The sequence below is a fragment of the Mesocricetus auratus genome, unplaced genomic scaffold (genome assembly GCF_017639785.1).
Source record: "Mesocricetus auratus isolate SY011 unplaced genomic scaffold, BCM_Maur_2.0 Super-Scaffold_100676, whole genome shotgun sequence".
NCBI lineage: Eukaryota > Metazoa > Chordata > Mammalia > Rodentia > Cricetidae > Mesocricetus > Mesocricetus auratus.
Genome location: NW_024429266.1, coordinates 102,493,219 through 102,518,466, shown reverse-complemented (window position 1 = coordinate 102,518,466; position 25,248 = coordinate 102,493,219). Strand labels below are relative to the sequence as shown.

Sequence of the window (25,248 nt, the reverse complement as noted above, 5' to 3'; positions counted from 1 at the left end):
CCAGGGAAGAGAGGTGTCTCAGGGTTTAAACTGCTGTGAAGACACACGACAATGGTAACTCTTATGCAGGAAAAACATGTTCAGAGGTCTAGTCCATTCCATCGCAGTGGGACACGGTGGCCTGCAGGCAGACGACTATCTTTTCCTGCAGGCAACAGGAAGTGGTCAGAGACCATGGGTGGCATCTTGAGAATATATTGTGGTTCTCCTTCCTTTTTGGTGACGGTCTGCAAGGGGAGCGAAAGCGGGGAACAAGGGGGGGACACAGCCCTCCAGGAGACTTGGATCAATCAGCTCAGCTCTATCCCAGAGTACAGGAAGTACCTAGGACTGGGGAGCCTGGGGACAAACCCTAATTTGCATTGAGTAGCAAGCTCCTGTGTCCTGTCACAAGGGGAGGGAGGACTTCCAGCAGGAAACCGTGCCAAGGGTCACCATGGAGATAAATCAGGCACCCAGGCTCAGAGACAGCTTTTAGATAAGGTCAGTCTTCCTGGGCCTAGAGACATTCCTCATAAGGGCAGGTAGAGGGCAGGAAGTGTCACTGGGGGAGTCCCTCATGTTGGAGAGAGAGGCCATCAAATACATGAGGCTCCATAAGGACACACTTACCTACTCCAACAGAGTCACACCTCCTAACAGCGCCCCTCCCTTTGGAGGCCACCGCAGGAGGTAAGATCAGAGGAGAGCTCCTACAGGCAGACTCCCCTCAGTGGCACTCATCCAGCTGGCCACTGGAAGCCCCTGCCTGTACCCCAAACTGTTTATCTAACGTCCCATGCCCAGGTCCTCAGGCTCTGCCCATTCACTACCACAAAGGTGAGAGGGTTACCTGGAAGTAGTGGCACTCGACTTTAATCCCAGCACTCAGGAGCCAGGGTCGGTCAGATCTCTATGAGTTCAAGGCCAGCCTGGTCTACAGAGCGAGTTCTGGGACAGCCAGCGTTATACAGAGAAACCCTGTCTCCAAACCAAACCAAACCAACAACCAAAAAGAACTGGAGGGTCGTGTCACCTGAAAGTTAATGTCAAGTGCTTCTCCCCATACCTAAAAAAACAAAAACAAAAAAACCGAAGACAGGGTCTGGCCAGGAACTCAGAGAGAGACATCTGCCTACCAGGGTGCTGGGACCAACTGCATCACCATCGCTCCCAGATCTAGATAACTCTCATTTCCTAAAACCTTACTGCGCCTCACAGTGAAACCCACGCCTCCCACCCCCAGGAAGGAAAAAGATGCACAGGCGTTTCTTTTTGTTGTTGTTTTGTTTTTTGAGTCACGGTTTCTCTGTGTAGTCCCGACTGTCCTGGACCTCGCTCTTGTAGCCCAGGCTGGCCTCGAACTCGCAGAGATGCGCCTGCCTCCGCCTCCCGCGTGCGGGGGTTAAAGGCGTGGTCTACGCGCCCAGTTCCCTCTGGCTAACGCTTAAACGGCGGTGGCCGATCATCGCGACGTTTTCACGATGGCGCTCTCGCGCCTCCGAGCGGAAGGGGCGGGGACGGGGCGGAGGGCGGGGAAGGGGCGGGGACGGGGCGGTGCCGTTATTCCGCGCAGGCGCGTTGCGTATGTGAGTGGGGAGCTCCTTTCGCCTTCTGGCGCAGGCGCAGAGCGGGCGCGCAGGCGCAGCAGCGTCCGAGCGGCGGCAACATGGACGACGAGGAGGAGACCTACCGGCTGTGGAAGATCCGCAAGACCATCATGCAGGCGAGTCGCGCGTACGGGGTTCGGGGCGGGCGCCGGCGGGGTGGCCGCGCTCGCCCCTGGCTGGCGGGGCGCTGGGGATGGACGAGCTCGGGGTCTTCTGCGTCGGCGCAGGCCCAGCACCCGCGTGGCCGCTCCCAGCCGTCGGTCACCCCGGCGTGGTGGCGCGGGCCTTGAATGACAGCACTCGGGAGGCGGAGGCAGGCGATCTCTGCGAGTTCGGGGCCAGCCTGGTCCACAGAGAGTTCCGGGACAGCCAGGGCTTTGTAGACAGGCCTTGTCTTTTTTTTTTTTTTTTTGGTTTTACGAGACAGGGTTTCTCTGTATTGTTTTGGAGGCTGTCGGTCCAGCCCGGCCTCGAACTCACAGAGATCCGCCTACCTCTGCCTCCCGAGTGCTGGGATTAAAGGCGTGCGCCACCAACGCCCGGCTCAGGCTTGCCTTAAGAAACCAAAATAAACAGAAGGCCAAACTGCCGTCTGGTAGCACGCGCCTTTCATCCCGTCACGCGGGCCGCAGGCAGGTCAGGCTCTGAGTGCAAAACCAGAACGGCCTGTTTTGAAAGTTTGAGGTCACTCGGAGCTTCATAGAGTGACCCTGTCCCAAAAATAAAAGAGACTTAGGTTGGCTGGGAAGTGGTCGCGCACGCCTTTAATCCCAGCACTGGGGAGGCAGAGGCAGGTGGATCTCTGTGAGTTCGAGGCCAGCCTGGTCTACAGAGTGAGTTCCAGGACAGCCGGGGCTACACAGAGAAACGCTGTCTCTGAACAACAAAAGACAGAAAGGGGATGGTGAGGGAGGGGACAGGCCAGACCCCAGTGAAGAGCCTGTATGCTTCATAGGTTTGATTCTCCTGTTGGCTGGACCCCAGGGCCTGGTCTCTCAGGCCTGCCCCTCAGCCCCGATCTGGATTACTCTCTGCTCTTCCTCATCAGGCCCAAGACCCAACAGGGAGTCCCCGAGTTGAAGAGGGGGGGTACTGACAGGTCGAGGATCAGCCCTGGCCTGCCAGTGACGCTGGGGTGGGTGGGCCTCTCCGAGCTTGGGGACCCGACTGGCTCAGCCACACAGCATGCAGCGCTGCTGGTCAGTTAAGTGCCCCCTTCTGTCCCCGCCAGCCCTGGCTGTTCAGGGTTAGGTCTGGGCTCTACACGGCCCAGCCCTCATGCTGAGTGTTTATTTCCTGGCTCTGCGTCCCAGCCCTCATGCTGAGTGCTTATTTCCTGGCTCTGCGTCTCTGCAGCTCTGTCACGACCGTGGTTACCTGGTCACCCAGGATGAGCTGGACCAGACACTCGAGGAGTTCAAGGCGCAGTTTGGAGACAAACCCAGCGAGGGCAGACCCAGGCGCACGGACCTGACCGTGCTGGTGGCCCACAACGACGACCCCACAGACCAGATGTTCGTGTTCTTCCCAGGTGGGGCCCCTGTACCAGTAACCGAGGCCCTGGCTCTGGTGCCTGTCCGGCAACGTGTCACAGCACTCCCTCTGGGGTATCCCGGCTTTCTGCCCAGCCTTACCCAGCTTTGCCTGCGGGACTGCTGCCGTCGCCAACCCGCTTTTGCCCCTGGAAACCTTTACTTGTCCAGGCGGTGTCCACTCTCTACCCCTTGGGTCCCAGCACCAGCCCTCAGACCCCGTGGCTCCCGTCTGCTGCGTTCCGTGGTTTCTGCCTTACAGCCCAGGCAGCCCCGAAAGGCGTCTCATGGGAGGGGGTGTTGTGCAGCTGCCTCCTGGTCTCCCCAAGCAGCCTTTAATACCCTGACGCTTTGAGGCCCTGGGGCTAGTGTGAGAATTAGTGTAGGGATGGGTGTAGTAGCATGTGCCCATTTCCCAGCACCTGGCAAGCAGAGACCAGGCAGGTGGTCAAAGCCAGGTCTATACAGAGAGTTCTAGGACAGCGTCGTAGAGCATTGCTTCTCAACCTTCCAGATGCTGCGACCTTTTAACAAAACAGTTCCTCGTGTTGTAGTGACACCCAACCGAGAAATTCATATCTGTAATTCTGCTACTGTTTGGAGCCATAATAATGTAAATACTTGTGGTTCCTGTGGTGTCAAAGGGGTCAGGACCCACCGGTTGAGAGCCATTCGTGCAGAGAGCGCCTGTCTCAGAGAAAAGTGTCTTTGCAGACCCCTGGGCCTGCTCTTCCTCATTTGGGTCCTGATGCTCCAGTGAACCCCATCTTTCCTTGAGGCTGTCCAAGCTGGCAATACTATGTGTCCTAAACCTCAGAGCAACTGAGGACCTCCATCCCTGTTCCAGGAGGGGCCCAAAGGGTCTGGGTACCCTGCAGTTTCCTGCCTGCCTAGCCCCATTCATGGCTCCTGGCCGTTGTGGTCTTCCCTTGCACATAGAGAAACCCAAGACCACAGGCAGGGCAGGGCGGTGGTGGCCCTCAGCAGTGAGGTCGTGCTGTGTGTCCACAGAGGAGCCCAAGGTGGGCATCAAGACCATCAAGGTGTACTGCCAGCGCATGCAGGAGGAGAACATCACTCGCGCGCTGATCGTGGTGCAGCAGGGCATGACACCCTCCGCCAAGCAGTCCCTGGTGGACATGGCCCCCAAGTACGTGCTGGAGCAGTTCCTACAGCAAGAGCTGCTCATCAACATCACGGAGCACGAGGTGTGTGTCTGTTCTGGGGCCTCAGGCTCTGCCATCATGTGCTGGGGTAGGCTGGTACCCCAGCTCTGGTGCTGTGACCCGAGCATCCAAATTGGTGGTGTTGGTAGCATGGTCCTGTCCTTTGTCGCATGCTGATGGCAATATCCTCCAGCCAGTTAGGGTCTGTTGAGGTCCCTGATGGCTTCATGGCTCTTGGCCGGTCTCTTGTCTCCACAGCTGGTTCCTGAGCACGTGGTCATGACCAAGGAGGAGGTGACTGAGCTGCTGGCTAGATAGTATCCTTTATCCCGTGCCCCCCCCCCCAGTGTGAGCACCTCATCCCATGCCCTCCCAGTGTGAGCACCTCATCCCGTGCCCCCCCCCGTGTGAGTGCCTCATCCCATGCCCCTCCCCCGCAGTGTGAGCACCTCATCCCGTGCCCCCCCCCCCCCCGCGCGGCCAGCCGCTTCCTTGACTGTGACCCAGCAAGCTTCGGGAGAGCCAGCTGCCCAGGATCCAGGCCGGGGACCCAGTGGCACGCTACTTTGGGATCAAGCGAGGGCAGGTGAGAAGCCTTGGCTTTTGTCCCCTTCTGAGGCCAGGGCTGCCATGGCTAGGGGACAGTGGTGCCTGTGGCCCTGCCAGCCCCAGCTCTGCCTGCTCCCACAGGTCGTGAAGATCATCCGGCCCAGTGAGACTGCTGGCCGCTACATCACCTACCGCCTGGTGCAGTAGCCCAGCCTCTCACATAGCGAGGGCTCAGCACCGTCCCTGGATGAGCCCCACCTGCCACCAGACCCTGCTGCCTGTTCGTGACTCGAGACGGCCCGAGCCTCCTTCCCCGGCCCCACACCGCCGCCAGGGTCCCAGCAGGGCTCCATCCTGCTCTGAAAAGTAGGACATTGGGTGAGACGCAGCCAGGCCGTTTGAGAGGACCCACTTGGTGGAAGAGAGAGACTGACGCTTCCTGCAAGCTGACCTCTGACCTCATGCATGCACCATGACAGCTGCGCATGTACCCACAAAAATTCAAATCTAATGGGAGTGCAGACTAGCACCCAGGAGGCAAAGGCAGGCCAGCCTGGGCTGCATCCTGAGATCTTATCTCAAAAAGCAAGCTGTACTGTTGCCAGGTTAAACCCTAGCCCTCTGGAGACTGAGGCAGGAGGATTGTAACTTCAGAGTTTATGGCCTTTGAGCAAGAACTGGTCCAGCATTCTGGCGTGAGGCCCTCGTCTGAGAAACAATAAAAAGGAACCCCACACAGCAAGGGCCATGCTCAGAATCCCCTCCACACCAGCTGATCTGCTCCTCCCAACTCCCCACACTCTCCTGCCAGCTCCCTGATGGACAGTTGGTCCCTGACTGCTGCTCGCGTGGCTGCCAGGGTATGGGTCATAACCTGTTTGCCTTACAGGGCTTCTCTGTAGCTTTGGAGCCTGTCCTGGGACTCGCACTGTAGACCAGGCTGGATCCACGTGTCTCTGCCTCCTAAGTGTTGGGGTAAAGGCTGTGTGCTACCACCTGACCTGTATCTTGGGACATGGCCCTGGACAAGGCCAGCACCACAGTCCCTCCCTGTACAACCTCAGAACAGTGTCTGCACCCCAACTCTTGAGGTCCTTATCCTATTTAGAGTTCTCCATTCTCGTAGGACTCTTGAGAATTAAAGCTAGTTTGAACAGATGAATTGTTTGGCTAATTTGGGCTGGGCTGTGCGGGATGAGAACTTGGGTGCATGCCATGTACCACTTGTAGCCAGAAGTCACTCCATGAATGGTGAGAATCCTGCCTGCTCCCTGAGCAGCCAGAGCACTGCCTGCCATTACCTGCTCAGACTGGAAGATAGGCCTTGCTGTAGGGGCTGGCAAAGGCCACAGACAAGCACCCTGCCCCGGGGCCACACCCAGCCCTGGCTTTATTCTCCTCCAGGACTCCAACTCACCAAGTTGCTTTCCTGACCCTCCCCAAACCTGGGGTGACAAAGCCCCACTCCTCGGCTCAGGCTGACCTGGAAGACCCTGCTGCTCCCTTGCCTGTGTTCTGCCCCTGGTACTGAGGCCCTGGCTGCCCACAGCCCCTTCTGACTTACTCAACACCTGCTGCTGTGCTCCTGACACAGCTCAGGACTGTGTTAATACATTCCCACGGCCAGCGTAATCCCAGGACCCACCACTCAGGCCATCGATCTAGCTCCCCTTCCGGCCTCTGAGTCCATTTCCTGCCCCAGGTTCTGTTTTTCGAATTTCCCACCATTGTCCCACGCTGGCCTTTCTCGTGACAGCTTTCCTGGGGCTCCACCGCAGTTGCTCCAGCTTGCCCGACGGACGCTCCATTGCGCACTCTGCCTCCACTGCCACTGTATCAACCGGCTACTGTGTCTGCCTAACTCCAGAAGCAGAGTGCCTGTTGATGTGTTGAGTGCTTTTGTTTGAGGTCTCCTTGTGTACGCAGCCAGGCTTACATGCCCCCTGCCTCAGCCTCCTGTGTGCTGGGGTGACTGTGCACACCTCCACACGTGGGTTAAAGCATGTTTTTACCTTTACTTCCTGCTGGGGGGTGGGGCAAGCGTGCACGCATGCCAGAGCAAGGCCACACCCTGTACGTGGAGGTCAGAGGGTAACAACCCAGGCTAGCCCGCCAGAGGGCTTCTGGAGTATCTTCTGTCTCCACCACCCATCCTGCCCATAGGAGGCTCGATTTGGGCGTTCAGTATTTATCCGGTTTCCACATGTGTTCTGGTGATGACAGCCAAGGCACTTTCTCCCTCACCGTGCTGGCTGGGAACTCAGGTCTACCTGCCTCTGTCTCCCAGAGCCATGTGACGCCATGAATGCAGGTGCTGGGGGAAGCCAGAGGCTCATAGCCCCTGGAACTGGAGTCATAGATGGTTGTGGACCACCATGTGGGTGCTGGGAACCGAACCAGAGTCTTCTAGAACTGCCAGTGCTTTTAGCCTCCGGGCTGTCTCACACACCTCGGTGGTTTCAGTGAGGGCTTCCATCCTGCTGGGGCCCTGCGTCCTGTGACCAGGTGGGAACTTTGCCCTGAAATGCAGCTCACTGCTGGTTCCTGGCCCCTCCTTTGGTACTGTGGGGCCCCAGACACGTAGGTGGGTGTCTTCCACTTATGAGTGAGATTTCTGGACCTGCAGACACACAGACTTCCCCTCCTGTCAGTAGGAGGGCGTCTCCTCCAGAGCAGCGGTTCTCAGCCGGTGGGTCGTGACCCGCTCACAGGGGTTGAATACCCGATATTTATGATTAATAGCAGCTGAAGGAAGCTTAAGCTATGGAGTGGGGTGAATAGTGGGGGGGGGGCACAGCATGAGCAGCGCACTGAACTCGGAAGCTGGGCCACAGGGACAAGCCTGCCCGGCATGGAAGGGCATGGGAGTCTCACTCCAGAGGCCCTGTAGACAAGAGTTGGGAAGGTGGGGACACAGGGCAGGGATGAAGTTGGTGTCTACGATGGGACAAAGCTTTAGGCGTTCTGGAGATGGGTGGTGGGGCGATTGCACAGCCATGAAAAGGAAACCTAAGCACGACAGGTGACCGGGAAAGCCCTCGGTAGCTCTGGTCACCATGGGCTGCGTTCACCCTCTATGAAGTCACAGGTAAGGCTCACACACCCATTGTGTCGCTCAGTGGGTTGGTGGTCACCTGTCTCACCACGGCGGCCTTTTCGTGCCCTGTACTGTTGGTGAAGTAGGCCCGCTGCTCCTGAGCCCCGGGTAAAGTTCTCGTGACTTCTTAGAAACGAGAATCAGGATCATGGTGGGGCTTGTCTGAGTTCCGGCCAGCCAGGGCTACATAGTGAGACCCTGCCTAAAAACAAAAACAACTTCAAAAACCAAAACCAAATCGAAGGTACACCGACTTCGACAAATACCTTCACTCTCCACTGGCTGAGCTAGTTCCTCTCTCTTGAAGAACTGAATCCAGACTCCTTTGGCCAAGAGCCAAGGCATCTTGTTTACCAAGAGCAGGGCATTTTATCTGTGCCTGTGGTTTGCTGCAGGAGGCCGGCTGACCCCTCCCCGGGAAGCCCCCCCCAGCCAGGAAGGAAGGCCCTTCCCCTTTGCTGGTATCAGGGCGGCAGGGAATTCTGTAGACTCCCATGACTGGGATGACAAACTGATCTCTGCTCCCCAGGGTCACCATGTGGCTGAGGAAGATGCTGACCCTGCTCCTCCTGCCTCCACCACGCTGGGGTGCACCACCCCCAGCTTATGAGGAGCAGGGCATGAATCTGTGTCTCAGGGCCACCACCATGCAAGGATTGGGAGGGGAGTGAGCGTCACCTCCCCCTCCCCTGGCTGAGGCTCTAAGGTAGAGGATCCTTTCCCAGAACTGCAGAAATATATTTAAAATGTCGTTTGTAACAAAAAACAAACACTGATGTGGTGGCCCATGCCTTGGTCCCAGCACTTGGGAGGCAGGAGGATCTCTGTAAGTTCGAGGCCAGCCTGGTCTACAGAGTAAGTTTCAGGGCAGACAAGGCTACACAGAGAAACCCTGTCTCAAAAAACCAAAAACCAAGCAGAAGATCGATAGGCACACCTAGCCTAGATCACACAGCCAGGAACTAACAGAGGGACCTGGAACCCTGGCCACACTCCAGAGACTAAACTATTTTGTTGTTGCTTTTTTTCAGACACGGCTTCTCTGTGTGGCCCTGGCTGTCCCAGAACATGCTCTGTAGACCAGGCTGGCCTCCAACTCAGTGATCCTCCTGTCTCTGCCTCCAGAGTGCTGGGGTTAAAGGTATGAACCCCCATCATCTGGTGAACATAAAACTAGTAAAACAGAAAGTTAAATGGAAGCCAGGCATTGGTGGTTAGCAAACTGACCTAACATGTAAGGAACCCTGGGCTCCATCTCCAGCACCACGCAAAGCTGTTTCAGAAGGGCCAGCCTGTCATCCCAGCACTCTGGAAACAAGGGCAGGGAGATCAGGAGTTCAGTCTTCTTTGGCTACACAGCAAGTTCAAGGCCAGCCTCTGAGATCCTGTCCCAAACAGAAAAAGGTAAAATATGCCGGGCGTTGGTGGCGCACGCCTTTAATCCCAGCACTCGGGAGGCAGAGGCAGGCGGATCGCTGTGAGTTCAAGGCCAGCCTGGTCTACAAGAGCTAGTTCCAGGACAGCCTCCAAAGCCACAGAGAAACCCTGTCTCGAAAAACCAAAAAAAAAAAAAAAAAAAAAAAAAGGTAAAATAAAAACATACACATACATTTTCAGGCAACTCTGCCCTAAGTGACCAGAAACTGTCACACAAATGTGCCCAGGACTGACTGGCACAACAGTTCCTGTCACTGGGCAGCCCCCCAGCCTGGGCTGCCACCTTGCTTGAACTCTTCAGCAAAGGGATGAAGATGGGTTTAACACATAGGTCAGGCTGGCTCTTGCACAGGACCCAGGGAATCTGAGACCCTGTTTCCACTGTGCACACACATGGCGCTGAGCTGCACGGCAGGTGTGGTGGCACATGCCACCTTTAACCCCAGCCCTCGGGAGGCAGGGGCAGGCGGATCTCTGAGTTTGAGGCCAGCCTGGTCCACAGAGCAAACTTCAGGACGGCCAGGACTACACAGAAACCCTGTCTCAGGAAAAAAAAGAAACCCCCAAATGAACGAATAAAATAAAACACACGCAGCGGCACACGCTTTTAATCCCTGCGGGTAGGAGGCTGAAAGGCTGAAGTAGGCGGAGTTTGAGGCCAGCCTGATCTACATAGGGAGGGCTACAAAGCAAAACCCCATCTGACAATGACAACAGATTGAGCCTGTGGCTCTGCTGGTTAAGTTTACTTTAAGCAAAACGGGGGTACGTGTGAAGAACCTGTCCACAGCACCTTGGGAGAGGTCCACTGTGTACCCCCACCTGTCTATCCGCACCCAGCCTTCTGCCAGAGGCCTGACACCAGAGTCAGCTCAGCTTCCCACACAGGGCCTGAACCCACCACACGGGTCCCGAATGGCCTCCAACCCGTCCAGACACGTCCAGAGAGGGGTGTGGCTTGCATTCCAGGCTGATGGACACCACAGGATGGAGATGGGGGTACCGTGGGAATTCAGCTGCTGTATCCGTACAGGCATAAGAAGGCCAGCGGAGTCAGCCCACACCCCACAATGTCTGAGCCCCTGAGTAGCTTTCTCAGGGTTGTGGGGAACCAACCCCCAAGTCAAGGGCCCTTAGTGACCCTAAGAGTGTCCGGCAGTGGGTTGACAGTCACCATCATCACCACGAGGCTCAGACGAACTGTGGCCGCCGGTCCCCACTGCTGCCACCTGTGAGCTGCCCCGCTAGGAGCCGCATGGCGGGCAGAGGAGCCGGTGCTGTGTTGTTGGACTGGTTGCTGTTGAAGGAACACAGCCGCTGGCCCGGGTCTCCATCCTCAGCCTCCAGTTGCTCCTCGCTGCCACTGTGGCTCTGGGGACCCTCCTCTGGGCCTGCCTCAGCTTCTGGCTGCTGCAGGAAACTGAGGCGGTGCAGGGCGCTGGCATCCGAGGATGACAGGGCATCCGGATCAGAGGCCTCTTCCAGCTCCGAGTCTGAGTCATTGGATGCCACGTGGGATTCTGTGGCCAAGAGGAGGGGATGCAGAGATAGGGATGAACCCCGAGATACAGTGAGAAAGGGAAGAGACAGGCTCCTGTGACCAAGGCTCAGCCACCTTGGCCTCCAAGGCTTCCCCCGCCCATTTTTCCCCTCCGCTTGCCCTGTGGCCCTGCCCGCTTGTCCCCAGATGCTCCCAGGCCCTCTATCCCCTCCCTGGGGTAGACGGGCCACCAACACATAGAGGAAAAGTCTGAGCTGTCTGCCTGCGCCCACTACTCAGGGTCTCGGGTCCCTCTGCACCACTCACCTGGGCCTCCATCCTCCGTCTCCTGCAGCGGGAAGACCAGGCCCTCAGCCGTCTCCAGCAGGACACACTGGGTGGACGTCCCCTCCTGCATTATGGGAAGGTATCAGGGGTTGGCTGGCTCCCAGTATGCCCCAACTACATTTCCATCTTGTAAATTTTCTTTTTATTTATTTAATCTTTCTGTGTCTGGGTGTCTTGCCTGTGCATACACGTAGGTACTGTGTGCCTGTGTGTATTTATTTATTTAATCTTTCTGTGTCTGGGTGTCTTGCCTGTGCATACACGTAGGTACTGTGTGCCTGTGTGTATTTATTTATTTAATCTTTCTGTGTCTGGGTGTCTTGCCTGCGCATACACGTAGGTACTGTGTGCCTGTGTGTATTTATTTATTTAATCTTTCTGTGTCTGGGTGTCTTGCCTGCGCATACACGTAGGTACTGTGTGCCTGTGTGTACGCTTGGTGCTATCTGGAGCCTGAAGAGGGCATCAGATCCCCCAAACTAGACTGACAATTGTGACCCGCCTCGTGGCAGCGGAGAGAGCCCAGGTCCTCTGCATGGGCAGCCGGCGCTCCTAACAGCCGAGCCCTGCATCTCCTTAACTTTCATTTACTTGTTTGGTTTTTTTATTTCGAGGCAGGGTTTCTCTGTGTTGTTTTGGAGGCTGTCCTGGAACTCGCTCTGTAGACCAGGCTGGTCTCGAACTCACAGAGCTCTGCCTGCCTCTGCCTCCCGAGTGCTGGGATTAAAGGCGTGCGCCACCACCGCCCGGCTCAGAATTATTTTTGAATGTATTAATTTACTGTTTTGAGACAGGGTTTCACTATGTATCTATGCTGGTATGGAACTCTCTATGTAGTTCAGAGTGGCCTGGAATTCAGAGATCGGCCTAACTGTGCCTCCCCAGTCCTGGGATTAAAGGTGGTTTTTGGTTTTTGGATACAGGTACATGAGGGTCTCACTTAGCCCAGACCAGATTCAGACTTGCTCTGTAGCTGAGGATGGCCTTGAACTCCTGGTTCTCCCTCTGCCTCTCAGTGCTGGGATGAGGGAACCACCTGGCTTACTGGTGCTAGGAATGGAACCCAGGGCCTCTGGTGTGCTATGCCGGCGTCCTGCTATTGAGCCATGTCCGGGATCCTCCAATCACTGTTTGTGTTGCTACCCACAGCCTGAGGGCCCCCACACCACACCCCTTCTCTACCTGGCCGCCAGGTGCCTCCTCTGGCTCCTCCTCGAAGATCAGGCCAAAGTGGACGATCAGAGTCTCAATGACCCTGGCCTGATGCGGGTAGTCTACCAGGGAGGAGAGGGACACGGTGGCTTCCGTGGGCCGAGGCCGCAGCAGCGTGGGCCCGAAGACGATGCCCAGGTTCCCAGGGGTCATCTTATTGTCCTGCTCCACTTCTACGATCCTGGGGCAGGGCGCGGCCAGAGACAGGTGTGAGTGAGTGGGTGGCGCCAGGGGCTCCCTGTCGGCTCTGCTCCCCACCAGGGACCCTCACCTTCGCAGGTGCCTCAGCAGGTACAACAGTGTGGCTCGGTTCTCAGCGGGCAGGTCCCGCGTGAGCTCCCGCAGGCGGCCCACCATGGCCGCGGTGGCAGCCTCACTCTGGGACCCATCCTGCCGGCCTCTGCTGGTGGCCTTGGCCTCAGCCTCCGCCTTTAGACTGTCCTTGGCTAGCCCCACCAGCTCATGGTAGAAGCGGAAGGAGATGAGGGGCTCCGGCAGCTGCGGGGTGACATGTCCGCACGGGGGTCACAGGCCCCGCCTAGCAGGGGTGAGCACCTGATGCGGCCTCGCTGAAGTTAGGGGCCCAGCCACTAAGGCTCCCCAGACCTGCCAAGGCCATGTCCATCAGCCTTGCCACGCCCACCACATCAAGGGCCCACCCACTGTACTGCCTAACCCCGCCCCATCCCTGCTCTGGTCCCTGTGTGACCACTCACCTCTAGCTATAGACCCTGATTTGGGCGCCTGCCCAGCTCTGACCACGCCCACCACACTAGGGGCCACCCGGTTTTAGTCCCCCCCAGATGCCGCTAGGCCCTTGTGGATGGTTGCCACCCATAGCCACACCCACGCAGCTCTAGCCACACCTATTAACGTAGAATGTGACCCTTTCCTACCACCCCAACCCCTCCCACACACCCACCTTCGCCCCAAACTCACACTGGGGGTCCACCCACAGCAGCTCGACTTCCCCCACGCCAAGGCCCCATCTGCTCCACTGACCACGCCCCTCCAAGACCCCCCCCCCCCCCCCGCCGCTTCACCTGCCGCAGGTAGAGCTTTAGGACATTGCTGATATCGTGCGGCGATGCCTGCGACAGCTCCACGAGCTCTTTGCCATTCTCAAAGGCCTGGCACAGCTTCTCAACACGCGTCTTCACACCGTTGACGCGGTAGATCCCCTGGGGAGCCAACAGTCACCCGAGCCTGTCCTCTGCCATCCCCGGTCTCCCGTATCCCCGTCCCCCTCACATCCCTGTCCCGTCCCCCCTCATCCCTGCATCCCCGTCCCCCTCATCCCCGTCCCCCGCATCTCCATCCCCCGCACCCCATCCCCCCTCATCCCCGCATCCCCATCCCCCGCATCCCCGCATCCCCATCCCCCGCATCCCCGTCCCCCCGCATCCCCGTCCCCCTCATCCCCGTCCCCCACATCTCCGTCCCCCCCCCGCATCCCCGTCCCCCGCACCCCATCCCCCCTCATCCCCACATCCCCATCCCCCCTCATCCCCGCATCCCCATCCCCCGCATCCCCGTCCCCCGCATCCCCGTCCCCCCCATCCTGTCCCGGCCCTCACCTTGGTGTGCAGCGCCCGCCGCTCAATCTCGCAGACGCACTTTTTGACTATGAAGGGCACTCCATCGGGGGTGCCGCCGGCTGCGTGGCTAAAGTCCTGTCCAAACAGCTGCAGGCGGCCCTGAAGCTTCTTGTGGCCACACTGGATGGCCAGAGTCTCCAAACACTTTTTGTGACAAGCCAAACAGCACTGGAAGACAGCAGAATAGGACTCTTTCAGATGGCCATTGTAAAGGCCAGGTCCCACTCCAGCCACCTCCCAGATTCCAGGGCCTTCGTGCCCCATGATCCTCCACCTGGGGGGACTGGCGGACTGAGAGCCTCCCAGTCCTCTGCAGTAGGGTTTTTCTGTAAAGCCTTAGCTGTCCTGGCACTCGCTCTGTAGACCAGGCTGGCCTCGAACTCACAGAGATCCGCCTGCCTCTGCCTCCCGAGTGCTGGGATTAAAGGCTGCGCCACCCAGCAATTTTGATCTTTCTGAGACAGGGTCTCACGTAGCCCGGTCTAGCTTCAGACTTGTTACATAGCCGAGGATGACCTTGAACTCCTCATCCTCCGGCCTCCAAGCTCCCAAGAGCTGAGATGGCAAGCCTCTACCAGCATGCTTCAGTTGTGATACTGGGGATGGAGTCCAGAGCTCCGTGCGCGCTAGGCCAGCCCCTGCGCTTCAGTCCCCAGGGCTGTGGACACCAGGCCGGGCCTCCCGGCCCCACACACCTCCTCACACTCCGCTCCCTGGAAGTACACGTAGCTGTTACACTCTCTGCACTTGGCCGGGGTCCGGAGCTTCCGAAGCCGGTGCGTGCGAGCCGCCTTGGACAGTCCCACATGGCGGAAGGGCCCGCTGGGCATGGCCACAGGTAATTCAGGGTCCATGCCGTTGAGGTCAGCTGTGGGCAGGATGATCAGCCAGTGTCATGACCCAGGAAGAGGCAGCTGGGTAAATCATGTTCACACCCCTCCACTGTCCTGACCCCCCTGGAGCCCCTCACCTGAACCAAAGGGCGAGGTCACCAAGCCAGCTTCCTGCTCTACCAACTCTTCACTGGACGACATGGTCCCACTGGACGACGTCCGATCGAACTTCTTAAAGTCCCCTACATGGGAAACAGGGTGTTGCAAGCTGGAGCCACCTGGCCAGGGACTCGCCATGTGACAGGCACTCAGCTGCCCCTTACCTGAGCTGGCATCCAGGTTGACTTCAGTGTCTGAGATGGAGATGGGCCAGGACTTGTGGACCTGGTGGCCTCGCCCACCTGCAGTATGAGAGAGAGGGGTGAGAAAAGGATGTCTCCAAACCGGATTGCAGCGGCCACGCGGGCACCTGCGGGCACTCACCCCTGTAGTCCTTGCTGGGAGCCCCATCGGAGGGGCCGCCTTCCTCGGGGGGGCTGCCAGCCGCTTCAGGGCCCGCAGCATCCCCAGGGCTGAAGCTGCCCTTCCGTGTACGCATGATGGGGGACCTGGGGGTGGAGAGAGGTGTCAAAGGGGCCCCCACGCCCGCGCCCCACCGCCCACACCCCTCTGCAAGTGTGGCTGCAGCCAGCGCAGGTACCAGGCGTTGGCGGAGACGTGAGGCTCAAAGTCGTAGCGCACGTCTGGCTCCTCGCCTCGCTGCAGCTGGCGCACGTGCGACGCGTACTGCTGGCCCGGGTCGTACAGCTTGCTGCTCTCGCACAGCATCTGGAAGTGCACTGGCAGCGGAGCTGTCTGCATGTGCATCAGCTGGTAATAGGAGATGGTGGCCTGCGGGGGCCGCGCCCAGTCAGAGGCGGGGCCGCGCCAGCAGCCCCGCCCCACACCAGCAAGCCCCTCCCACAGCCCCGCCCCCAGCCCCAACAGCAGGGAATGGTGACTCTTTGCTGTCCCCCAAACCATTGGGCGGCACCCACCAGACGCTCCTCCTCTGCCGAAGCCCCGCCCCTCATAAATCTCACGCGGGACCAGGCCCTCGGAAGGGCACTTTGCCTGTCCCATCTACTAAACCCCTAAAAGACTAACACCCAGGCCAGCCCCTGCCCAAAGCCCCGCCCCCGCCCCTCAAGCCCCGCCCCTTGGCTGGGCCTTCAGCCCAGGGCAGTCTCTCAAGACCTGGCAGACCGTGCTGGGACCCTGCTGTACGAGGCTGCTAGTAACGGACTAGACCTGTCCTAGCTGGGACCTCTGCAAAAGGCTCTAGCCCTGCCCCGCGACACCTACCCACGGCTCCGCCGCACTGGACTCTCCCCCGCCCCGCCCATCGCCCCGCCTCTCCAAGCCCAGCCCACCCGCGCCCATCACGCACCGACTTTATGGTCTGATCACTCTGCCTGATGACCTCTTGGATGTGCCGCAGAGCCGTCACCTTGGTGTCCTCTAGCTCCTGCTTCTGCGTCTTTGCGTCCGCCACGCACGTGCGGTAGGTGGCCATTGCCTCGTCGGCCTGGGAAGACGGGGCTACTGAGGGTCTTGACACAGAGACCCCAGGAGAGACCCGCATGCTGGGCAGAGCTGTCACCGCAGTGACAGGGAGGCTGAGGGACAGGCTGGCCGTCTCTAGAAACGTTGTAAGACCCAGGGCGGGAGCCGGGCGTTGGTGGCGCACGCCTTTAATCCCAGCACTCGGGAGGCAGAGGCAGAGGCAGGCGGATCACTGTGAGTTCGAGACCAGCCTGGTCTACAGAGCGAGTTCCGGGACAGCCTCCACAGCCACAGAGAAACCTTGTTTTGGAAAAACCAAAAAAAGAAAAGAAAAGCCACAGACCGTGTCTGGGGAGTGGGGGAGGGGGGCACACTTGCTACCTCACAGAGGCCCTGGGCTGGGCTCCCGGCATCCACACGGCTTCTTTATAACCCCAGTTCAGGGCATCTGATGCAGACTGTCTTCTGGGCACCAGGCATGTATAGTGCAAATGCAGACAAAACTCTCATATGCATGAAATTATTAGAAGAAAAAAAGCTTACAAAGTGACACTGCAGTTTGGTGTTGGTGGCGCACACCTTTAATCCCAGTACTTGGGAGACAGAGGCAGGGGATCTCTGTGAGTTCCAGGACAGCCAGGGTTACACAGAGAAACCCTGTCTTGAAAAAAAAAAAAAAAGACCCAGGGCGGGGCTCAGGGGTAGATCCCCTGCCTAGAATCCACAAGGGAGGGGCTGGGGGCGTGGCTCAGAGGCGGAGCACTTGTCTTCCAAGTGGAAAGATCCAGAGGCCCATTCTCAGTACAGTGAAAAATTAATAAAGAAATAGTAAGAGAGCCGGGCGGACGCCTTTAATCCCAGCACTCGGGAGGCAGAGGCAGGCGGATCTCTGTGAGTTCAAGGCCAGCCTGGTCTACAGAGCGAGGTCCAGGACAGCCAGGGCTACACAGAGAGACTCTGCCTCGGAAAAAAAAAAAAAAAGAAAGAAAGAGAAAGAGAAAAGAAACAGTAAGAGGCAGCCGGGCATAGATGGGGGGGGAAGGACACCGGCCTGGAGGCGGCAACTGCGCACACGCCCCCTGGAGGCGGCAACTGCGCACACACCCCCTGAAGGCACCTCCAGCTAATGCACCTTGTTTTTGGCCTCCTCCTCCAGTCGCCGCCTCTTGTCCAGGGCCTTGGAGGCCGCGGTCCCAGTTCCTGGGCCCGAGCCCTGTTGCTCCTCCTCGGCTTTGGCCACCTGGAGCCGGGCTTTGTCGTGGTCTTCGCAGCGCTGCTTGTAGCCCTGCTTGGCTTTTCGAAGGTTGGCCTCGGCCTCTTGCTGCGAGAGAAAAGAGAGGCTCCGGGCTGGGCCTCCCTCCACCCGTCCTCACCGGCAGGGACCCCACATTCCCTCCCAGACGGCAGGGGACCTTGACAGGAGACACGGGGCGTGTGCAGTGGCATCGCTCGGAGAAACCCAGGCTCAACCCAGAGCTGAACAGGAAGGCAAACTGAGTCACCTCTCCATTCCCCTGAGCCGCGTCCCACAAGGTTTCACTTCCTTTCTTACAGATGAAAACACAGAGCCGCCCAGGCAGGAAGCCAAGCACCCTCGGGTGACCAGAAGCACTGAGTCACAAACTAACGGGTCTGGGTGTGGGAGCCCACACCCCACAGCCTGAGCGACAGAAACCTAAACAGGAAAGCCTGAGCTCCAGGGGAGATGCCAGGGAAGCAGAGCTCGAGCTTAGCCTGGGATGTCAACCTCAAGCTGGGCGTTGGTGGCGCAGCCTTTGATCCCAGCACTCGGGAGGCAGAGGCAGGTGGATCTCTGTGAGTTCAAGACCAGCCTGGACTACAGAGCGAGGTCCAGGACAGTCAAAGTTACACAGAGAAACCCTGCCTCGAAAATGAGAAACATCAGAATAGAGCTGGGGCCCCTTCCGCAGGGTCCCTAACATTCACCCTGCGAATGAGGATCCACAGCAGCAGCAGAGCACGGGGATGCCGGAACAATGAGAACACGGGATGCTTGCAGGGTTAGGAAGGTTGACAGCCACTGGCTTAGCCGGTAAAGGCACTTGCCACCAAGATGAAGGACCTAAATACATATTCAATCCCCGCATTCGCGGGGTGCGAGCAGAGAACTCATCTCCACAGGTTCTCTGAGCTGCAGGTGTGTGACACCCCACCCCATAAATAAATAACTGCAAAAAAACAAAAGAATTCCATTAAAATCTGATAGCCTTTGTGTGTGTGTGAGAGAGAGAATCTCTACATAGCTCTGGCTGTCGTGAACTCACTCTGTAGACCAGGCTGGCCTCAAACTCACAGAGATCCACCTGCCTCTGCCTCCCGAGTGCTGGGATTAAAGGCTGCGCCACCACTGCCTGTCCCCTACCTTATTTTTTGAGATGTGGTCTCTCACAGAACCCAGATTCAGTCAGGCTGTCGGGCTAGCGAGCCCGGGGATCCACTCAGCCACCTCCCCAGTGCTGGGATTTCGGACGCCCATGCCTAGCTTGTATGCGGGTGCTGGCCACACGGGATCCCCAAATTTTCCTGTCAGGTACCTCCTACACAGTGCCCACCTACATGCCTTTAAATGACCCCAAAGAATAACGGGATCGATGTGCACAGACATGGAGAGCGTGCCAGGGCTGAGACTGTGCCTCGGTTTCCCTTCCCATTTCTCTTCGGCTGACAGTGTGTGGGACCCTTGAGGCCCCCTGCCGGGCCGCGGGACTCCGAGGAGGGACAGTTCCTTGCACACTGGGAGTGTGCACTGTGGCAGACGTTCTGGCCACACACCCACCCCACCCCTGCCGCCCCTACCAGCTTCCTCTGGGCTCGGTGCCAAGACTCCTTGATCTCCTTCCGTCGTCTCTCATGCTCCAAGCGCCGCAGGGTCAGGGGCTAAGCAACGGAGACAGGGCTGCGAGTGAGGCGCCGGCGAGGGTCGCCCCTGCCCAGCGGCCACCTCAGCTGGGGCACAGCCCACCTGCATGAACGTCTGGGTCTGCAGCGTGCCCGCTGCCTGCACCATGCCGTGACCAAAATCCAGATCCTGTTCCAGGGCCAGCGAGTAGATGGACAAGAGGGGCATGTGGGGCTGTGGGCAAAGGCGGCTGGTCACAAGGGAAGGGACCCAGGCGGTCCCAGAACCCCGAGCCACTCCTGGCCCCAGGCAGGCAGGCCCTCCAACAGAAATCATCAGTCGAAGACAGCGGCCGGGCCGTCGGACTCCCACGCACCTCTCAAATGTCTCCCGTTCGGCCCAACGCACCTCGTGAGTGATGCTCTGTCTGCAGCTGTGAACGACCTTCTGCAGACCTTTGGCGAATTCCATCTCTGCCAGAGGGGGTGCGGAGCCAGGATTTGGAATCGGCCTCCCGCGGGCCCCGCCCAGCTCGCCCGCGGGCCCCGCCCAGCTCGCCCGGGCGTCTCCCGGCCCCTCACCCAGAGCGGTGCGCTTGTCCAGGTAACCGATGAGGTCCTTCATGTACTTGGCCATGTCTTTTGCGTACTGCAGCGCGGCGTCCACGCCCCCCTCGCAGCGCTGGAGGAGCAAGTCCACCTCCTCGGGGGGCAGGCAGCCTGCAGGGGCGGGGCAGGGGGCAGTCCTGACGGCCCCACCCCTCCCCTCTCAGTCACTGCCGCCTGCCTCCCACCCCCCAGAAAGCACTCACCCTCCTCACATTCCTCCACACTGGGTGGGGGCCCCTCGCTGCCGGGTCCGGGTCCGTAAAGGTTCTCCATGGACTGCCACGAAGAACATCCCATTCCAAGACGTGCCTCTGGCTGCCCGTGCTCTGCTCTAACACCGTCTTTGGCTCCCCATGCCCCAGGAGGCAGAGTCAAGCAGGTTTGTTCCCCCCGCCCCGAAATCCCGGGCAATTCTGTAGGAGCTGGCCATCCCTTCCCACAGACACAGTGACCCCTCTGCTCACCTGGCTGGGGTCCCCGGGGGGCACGGCCAGAAGGGTACTGCTATCCACCTCACCCAAAAGGAACTCAGAGACACTACGGGGCGTGCAGGGGGAGGGGGCGTCATCCCAGAGGCCCAGGAGCCATACTCCCGACCCCGCTCTGCCCCCACTGGCGTCCCCGAGCTCACGTGCAGCTGAAGGACACAGCAATAGTTTCCAGAGCCTTCTCAAACTCCCTCTTATCTGATTCATTGTTGCACTCGTAATGGAAGGCTGAAGGCAGAGAGGAGGCAGGAGCGTGCTTGTCAAGTTCCTAAGCATCCCTCGAAACCCCACTACGGACAGACACGCCCTCCTCCTGGAGGCCGCCCCGCCCCCTGGCTGACCTTTGACCTTGGCGATGAGCGTGCCGGCGGCCGTGAGGGTCTCCACGGTGTTCAGGAGCGGGTACCTGGAGATGACCTGGCGCATCACGCGCAGGGCTTCACCTAGGCACTCGTGGGCCAGCGGCCGGCGGGCCTCCAGGAGGTCTGCGGGGCAGAGGGAGCGTGAGGAGAGGCCAGGCTCCGGCTTCAGTGCTCCGGGCTCGCAGAGGGGAATGGGAGAGGCGGTTTCCCGGGCAACGCGGCGCCGGGGCACGGGAGCTTCACCTCCCCGTTCTTTTGCAGGCGCGGACGGCGAGGCATAAAAAAGTGAATGCCGGGCCGGGCGGTGGTGGCGTCCAGCTCTGGGGAGGGCAGCCTGGTCTCCAGAGCGAGTCCCAGGGCAGCCAGGGCCACACAAAGAAGCCCGGTCTCAGAAACCAAACCTAGCAAAGCCCGGGGGGAGCGGCGTCTGCTAACTGTCCCGCTGTCCAGGTCAGCAGCCCGGGAAGAACCGCGCCCGGCGCGATCCCTCTGGGGAACAGGGAGCCGTGGAAGGTGTCAGGGCCGAGCGTGCGGTGGACATAACGACGCCTCCCCGAGAAACCCAGACCCGCCGACCTCAAACTCCCCACAACCCTGTGCCTCCGGCGCGCAGAGGCTGGGATCGGAGCCCCGTCCTCCAGCGCCCCCCTTCGGAAGGAGAGGCCCCGCCGGCCGCACGGTGAGGGGAGGCACGAGCCCTGGGCACGACCACAGGGCACTGAGGCCCGGAGACCCCCGACGGGAGCTTCCTGGCCCCCCGCAGGCCACCCGAGGCGACTCCCGCCACCTTTCCGTGGCTACAGCCTGAGCCGGTGTCCCGGAGGCGGGCGTGGCCCCAGGAGGCCCCAGCACGCGGGCTGGGAAGCCGCGCCCGTCCTGGGACACTCGGGGCGGGTGCAGCCCGCGGGAGCGCAGAGGCCCCGGCCACCCCGGGGTCGCGCACAGGCCCCGCGCACGCCCGGAGCCCCGGGGCCACGCCCTGCGCCGCCCGCTCACCTGGGGGCCCCGTCTGGCCGCCGCGCTGGGAGCCCGGGGCCGGCGCTGGGTGCAGCGCGCCACAGACACACATGGCTCAGGGGAGCGGGGGGGGGGCGGACGCTGGGCCCGGGTCCCGCGCGTCCGGGGGTCCTCACGGCGACCGCCAAACCGGCTTAGGCTGTCCTCAGGCCCCGCCCCCCCGGAGCAGCCCCGCCCCCTGCCCCGCCGCCGAGGGATCAGGCTGGGAGCGGGTGTGGGCTCCGCAGGGAAACTGAGGCTCAGGGTCGGAAGCCCCGGGCGGGGGACGGCTGCGGAGAGAGGGCCTCGCGGGGGCCGCGCGCGCGCCCCGGCTCGTCCCGCCCCGCGTCCCCGTCCCGTGCGGAGGCGCCAGCCGCAGTGCTGACCCCGCGCCCCGGGCCAGCCTGCAAGGATGCTTGGGCACGGGAAGGGGAGATTAGCGCTTCCCCAGAAAAGCACGGAGCCTCCGCCCCGGAGACCAGATAACCCCGGGGGCTCCCGGAGGGCGTGGTGGGCTGCCTGAGGGCGAGTGGGGCCCGGCACCGAGCTGACATGTGGTTTCCGGGGAGCAGGGGGGGCGCCGAGGCCGGCGCCCGACCCATCTCTCTGGGCTGCCGGAGACAAACAGGAAGGAGGTGAAAATAACTCTTGAGGAAATGGAGCCTTCGGCAGGCAGCCGCGTGCAGGAGAAAACGGAACCAATCCGCCCCAGGCCGCTTACTCCCTACGCGTCCTCTGCCTTAGCATCTCCCGGGCTCCCCCGGCCCACAGCCTCGCACCCAGGGGCCTTCGGCCTCTGCAGCCGTCTGTTCTCACACATCCCTAGTGCAATCTCCATTCCTGTGTTTCTGGGCAAACGCCTAGGACATTCACCCCGTAGGTCGGGGCTGTCATCAAACTCCTGCACACCCCTCAGCACCTTAGCTGGGACACGCACTTCTCCCTTTGCATTCTATCTGGAGCCTCCTCACGGCCCCCGCTTTCCCTTTTTTCTTTCTTTCTTTGAGGTGGGGTCTCACTGTGTAATTCTGGCTGACCTGTATGGAACTCGGGTGCAGACCACGCCGCCCTGGCACTCACAGGCAGCCTCCTGCCTAAGCGCCGGGATGGAAGGCTTGTCTCTCTCCCGTTTCGACAATGCCAGTCAGGGACTCTCACCATCTCGCAGCACGAACTCCTTGAGTTTCTCCAAGCCCTCAGCGAAGCGGGCCACATCAGCCAGCAGGGTCGAGATGTCTTCGACACCATCAGGGAAAGGTCCCTCACTGGGGAGCTCCGTGGGGTTGGCAGCGGACAGCGGGCTCCGGTGTCCCCGGCCCAGCGTCCAGGTGGCAGCCCCCGAGAGCGGGAAGCCGGCGGCACTGGCATGGCGGCTCAGGCTGGTGGGTCTCTTGAGTGTGCCTGCAGCCTTGGCGCCCGTGCACAGCGACGGGGCTGGTGCCTCCAGGCCCGGGGCCTCTGCACACTCCTTCCTGGGCAGTTCCTGGGAGGGTGTAGGGGAGAAGAATCAAAGGGGACCCTTCATCCAAGACACTGCCTCAGTTTCCCCAGGACCTACTCACAGGGGTCAGAGGTCAGGGGGCAGAGATTTGGAAGCCCCCCCATACCTGTTACCCAACATCCTCCTCTCTAGCTTTCACAAACAACCGCCCTGCCCTACCCAAACCACAGCCTGGGGCGGGGCCTGTGGAGGCCCAGGAGGGAGGGGGCACCCCACTTCCTGGTGGGGGTGGGGAGGACCCTCGTGGGTCTCCTGCCTTCCAGCTACCCCCAGACTCCCCCATGGGTGTCCACCTTCCAGAAAACGGACAACTCTGAGACCGGAGGGTCGTCCGGCTCCTGGGTCCCAGCCTCCAACCGTCACAAACAGCCCCAAATTCAGCAGGCACATCCAGAGACCCCTGCACCCCAGTCCCACGCCCATTTCCCCAACGGCTTCCAGAACCCTAAAGTGCCCAAACCCCGTCTCACAGAGTCTCAGACACGCCACTAGGCTCCTGACCAGATGATGGTCATTCCTGGTAAAGATGGGTGACTTGGTGGCCACCCAAGGCCGCCCCTACCGTATAGCGGGCCCCCAGGTTCAGGCCTCTCCATGTCTGCCACCCTGCCTGTTGAGGACTGTAGCTAGTCCGGGTCCCCCGCCGTGGGCCCAGCATGGTGCTGTGTTCGCGCCCTGTGCCCAGCGGTGGCCACAGACTGAGGGTGTCATCCTGGGTCCCCGCCCGTTCTGCGCTCCACTCACCCCTGAGGAAGACTGTGGGTTGGGGCTCCCCGCGCGGTTCTTTTTGGAAATAGAGGGGGTTTTCATAAGTTCTCGTTTCTTCCTAGAGAACATGGTGGAACGATTTCCAGCAGCCCTGGGTGTGGACAGCAGGCCTGGGGGGTCTCAACCCTACGGCTCCTGGTGCTGGCTGTCTCTGGACCACATTGCTCAGGGCCACCCCCTCCCCAGCTGTCAGACCCACGTGATGGGCCTGGCCCTCATTGGCGGGCAAGTCCCTAACACAGGAAAAGGTCCCCAGCAGAGGGAGGGGGAGGTGACACTATAGACACGCCCCCAGTGACTGTCCTGAGTGTCAGTCCTTACAGGACCGCACACCAGCTCTGACACAGGCGCCTCACACCGTCCCCTCGCGGTTTGTTCCTGGCAGGGGTGGCCACCTGACCCAGGCTGGAGCTGGCCATCGCTGGGACGCACTCTCCCAGATAGATGACTTCAGGAAGCACTGTCTCACAGGCACAGTGGCAGGCAGGGCGGAGGCACAGAAGAGGCGGAGGGATGGGGGTCACAGGCAGGTCCAGCAGACACCACCCAGAGGTGACCCCACTTCCTATGACCCCCTGCCCTGCAGTCCGCTGGGGGCCACAGGGCAGGAAGGAGTGGCTTCTAACTCTCCCACCCCGCAACCCGGAAGCCTCACCACCCCTCTGGCCTCCACTTGCTCCCATGGCCACCCGCCTTCCACATCACGGGATGACCCCCAGAGGTCCCATCTAACTTAGATGCCCCACCCCTTAGCTACCCAGACCCCCCACTGACCTCAGCCACACTGGGTGACTCTCCACGACACAGCCCAGGAAGCCTGCAGCCCCCGGTGCCCAGGCCCGCTCTCCAAGCTCTGGTCCAACCACAAACCCAGCCAAGGAGCCCCTTGAGGGTCCCGGGCCTTCCCCCACTCATAATGGGACAGCTGGGCTGGGACTGGGAGTTCTCTCAGGACGTGGCTCTGGGGTGGGCTCCTGTTCCAGCCAGGAAAGCTCCAGGGTCCTCTAAGCCATCTGGGACATTCCCCAAGCCTGATCTCATCTCTACTTCACGGTCAGAAACACTCACAAGCCCCGCCCTTGGATGCCAGATCCACACAGGTATATGCAGGTCAGGGTACATGTGACTGGATGCCCGGGAGTGCCCGAGTCTCACGCCTAGAGTCGCCCCACAGGCGCTGCTTGGGGCCCAGCTGGCTGTAACTGTTAGAGCAGCCGTCACCTCTGTGACCACAGACACATGCACACCCTGTGCATGCAACAGTGTGAGACTCAGTGCG

The 25,248-nt window shown here is 60.2% G+C and overlaps 2 protein-coding genes across 5 annotated transcripts; one reads left to right on the top strand and one right to left on the bottom strand.

Annotated features, from left to right (window-relative positions):
- Positions 1–1,557: 1,557 nt before the first annotated feature.
- Polr2e (RNA polymerase II, I and III subunit E) lies at positions 1,558–5,994 on the top strand. 2 transcript variants are annotated; one of them, XM_040739113.1, is made up of 6 exons: positions 1,558–1,705; positions 2,946–3,120; positions 4,133–4,329; positions 4,546–4,604; positions 4,795–4,873; positions 4,978–5,994. In XM_040739113.1, exons 1-6 carry the CDS (start codon positions 1,649–1,651, stop codon positions 5,041–5,043), a joined length of 633 nt encoding a protein of 210 aa, XP_040595047.1. In that variant the 5' UTR covers positions 1,558–1,648; the 3' UTR covers positions 5,044–5,994. The 2 variants fall into 2 exon arrangements, with proteins under 2 accessions (XP_040595047.1, XP_040595046.1); XM_040739112.1 differs by having other exon boundaries at positions 4,061–4,329.
- A 3,968-nt stretch (positions 5,995–9,962) lies between these two features.
- Positions 9,963–25,200, bottom strand: Arhgap45 (Rho GTPase activating protein 45). Of its 3 annotated transcripts, none has more exons than XM_040739101.1 (23): positions 24,744–25,200; positions 22,859–23,183; positions 20,684–20,827; positions 20,486–20,570; positions 20,319–20,391; positions 20,058–20,130; positions 19,828–19,965; positions 19,655–19,719; positions 19,370–19,480; positions 19,204–19,284; positions 17,519–17,707; positions 16,271–16,408; positions 15,542–15,732; positions 15,325–15,449; positions 15,165–15,242; positions 14,979–15,083; positions 14,704–14,876; positions 13,988–14,176; positions 13,454–13,591; positions 12,682–12,908; positions 12,381–12,591; positions 11,178–11,262; positions 9,963–10,890 (listed from the first exon to the last, which is right to left on the bottom strand). In XM_040739101.1, exons 1-23 carry the CDS (start codon positions 24,882–24,884, stop codon positions 10,562–10,564), a joined length of 3,414 nt encoding a protein of 1,137 aa, XP_040595035.1. In that variant the 5' UTR covers positions 24,885–25,200; the 3' UTR covers positions 9,963–10,561. The 3 variants fall into 3 exon arrangements, with proteins under 3 accessions (XP_040595035.1, XP_005083387.1, XP_021090529.1); XM_005083330.4 differs by lacking the exon at positions 24,744–25,200 and adding an exon at positions 23,946–24,590; XM_021234870.2 differs by lacking the exon at positions 24,744–25,200 and adding an exon at positions 23,764–23,919.
- Between the last annotated feature and the right edge of the window lie 48 nt (positions 25,201–25,248).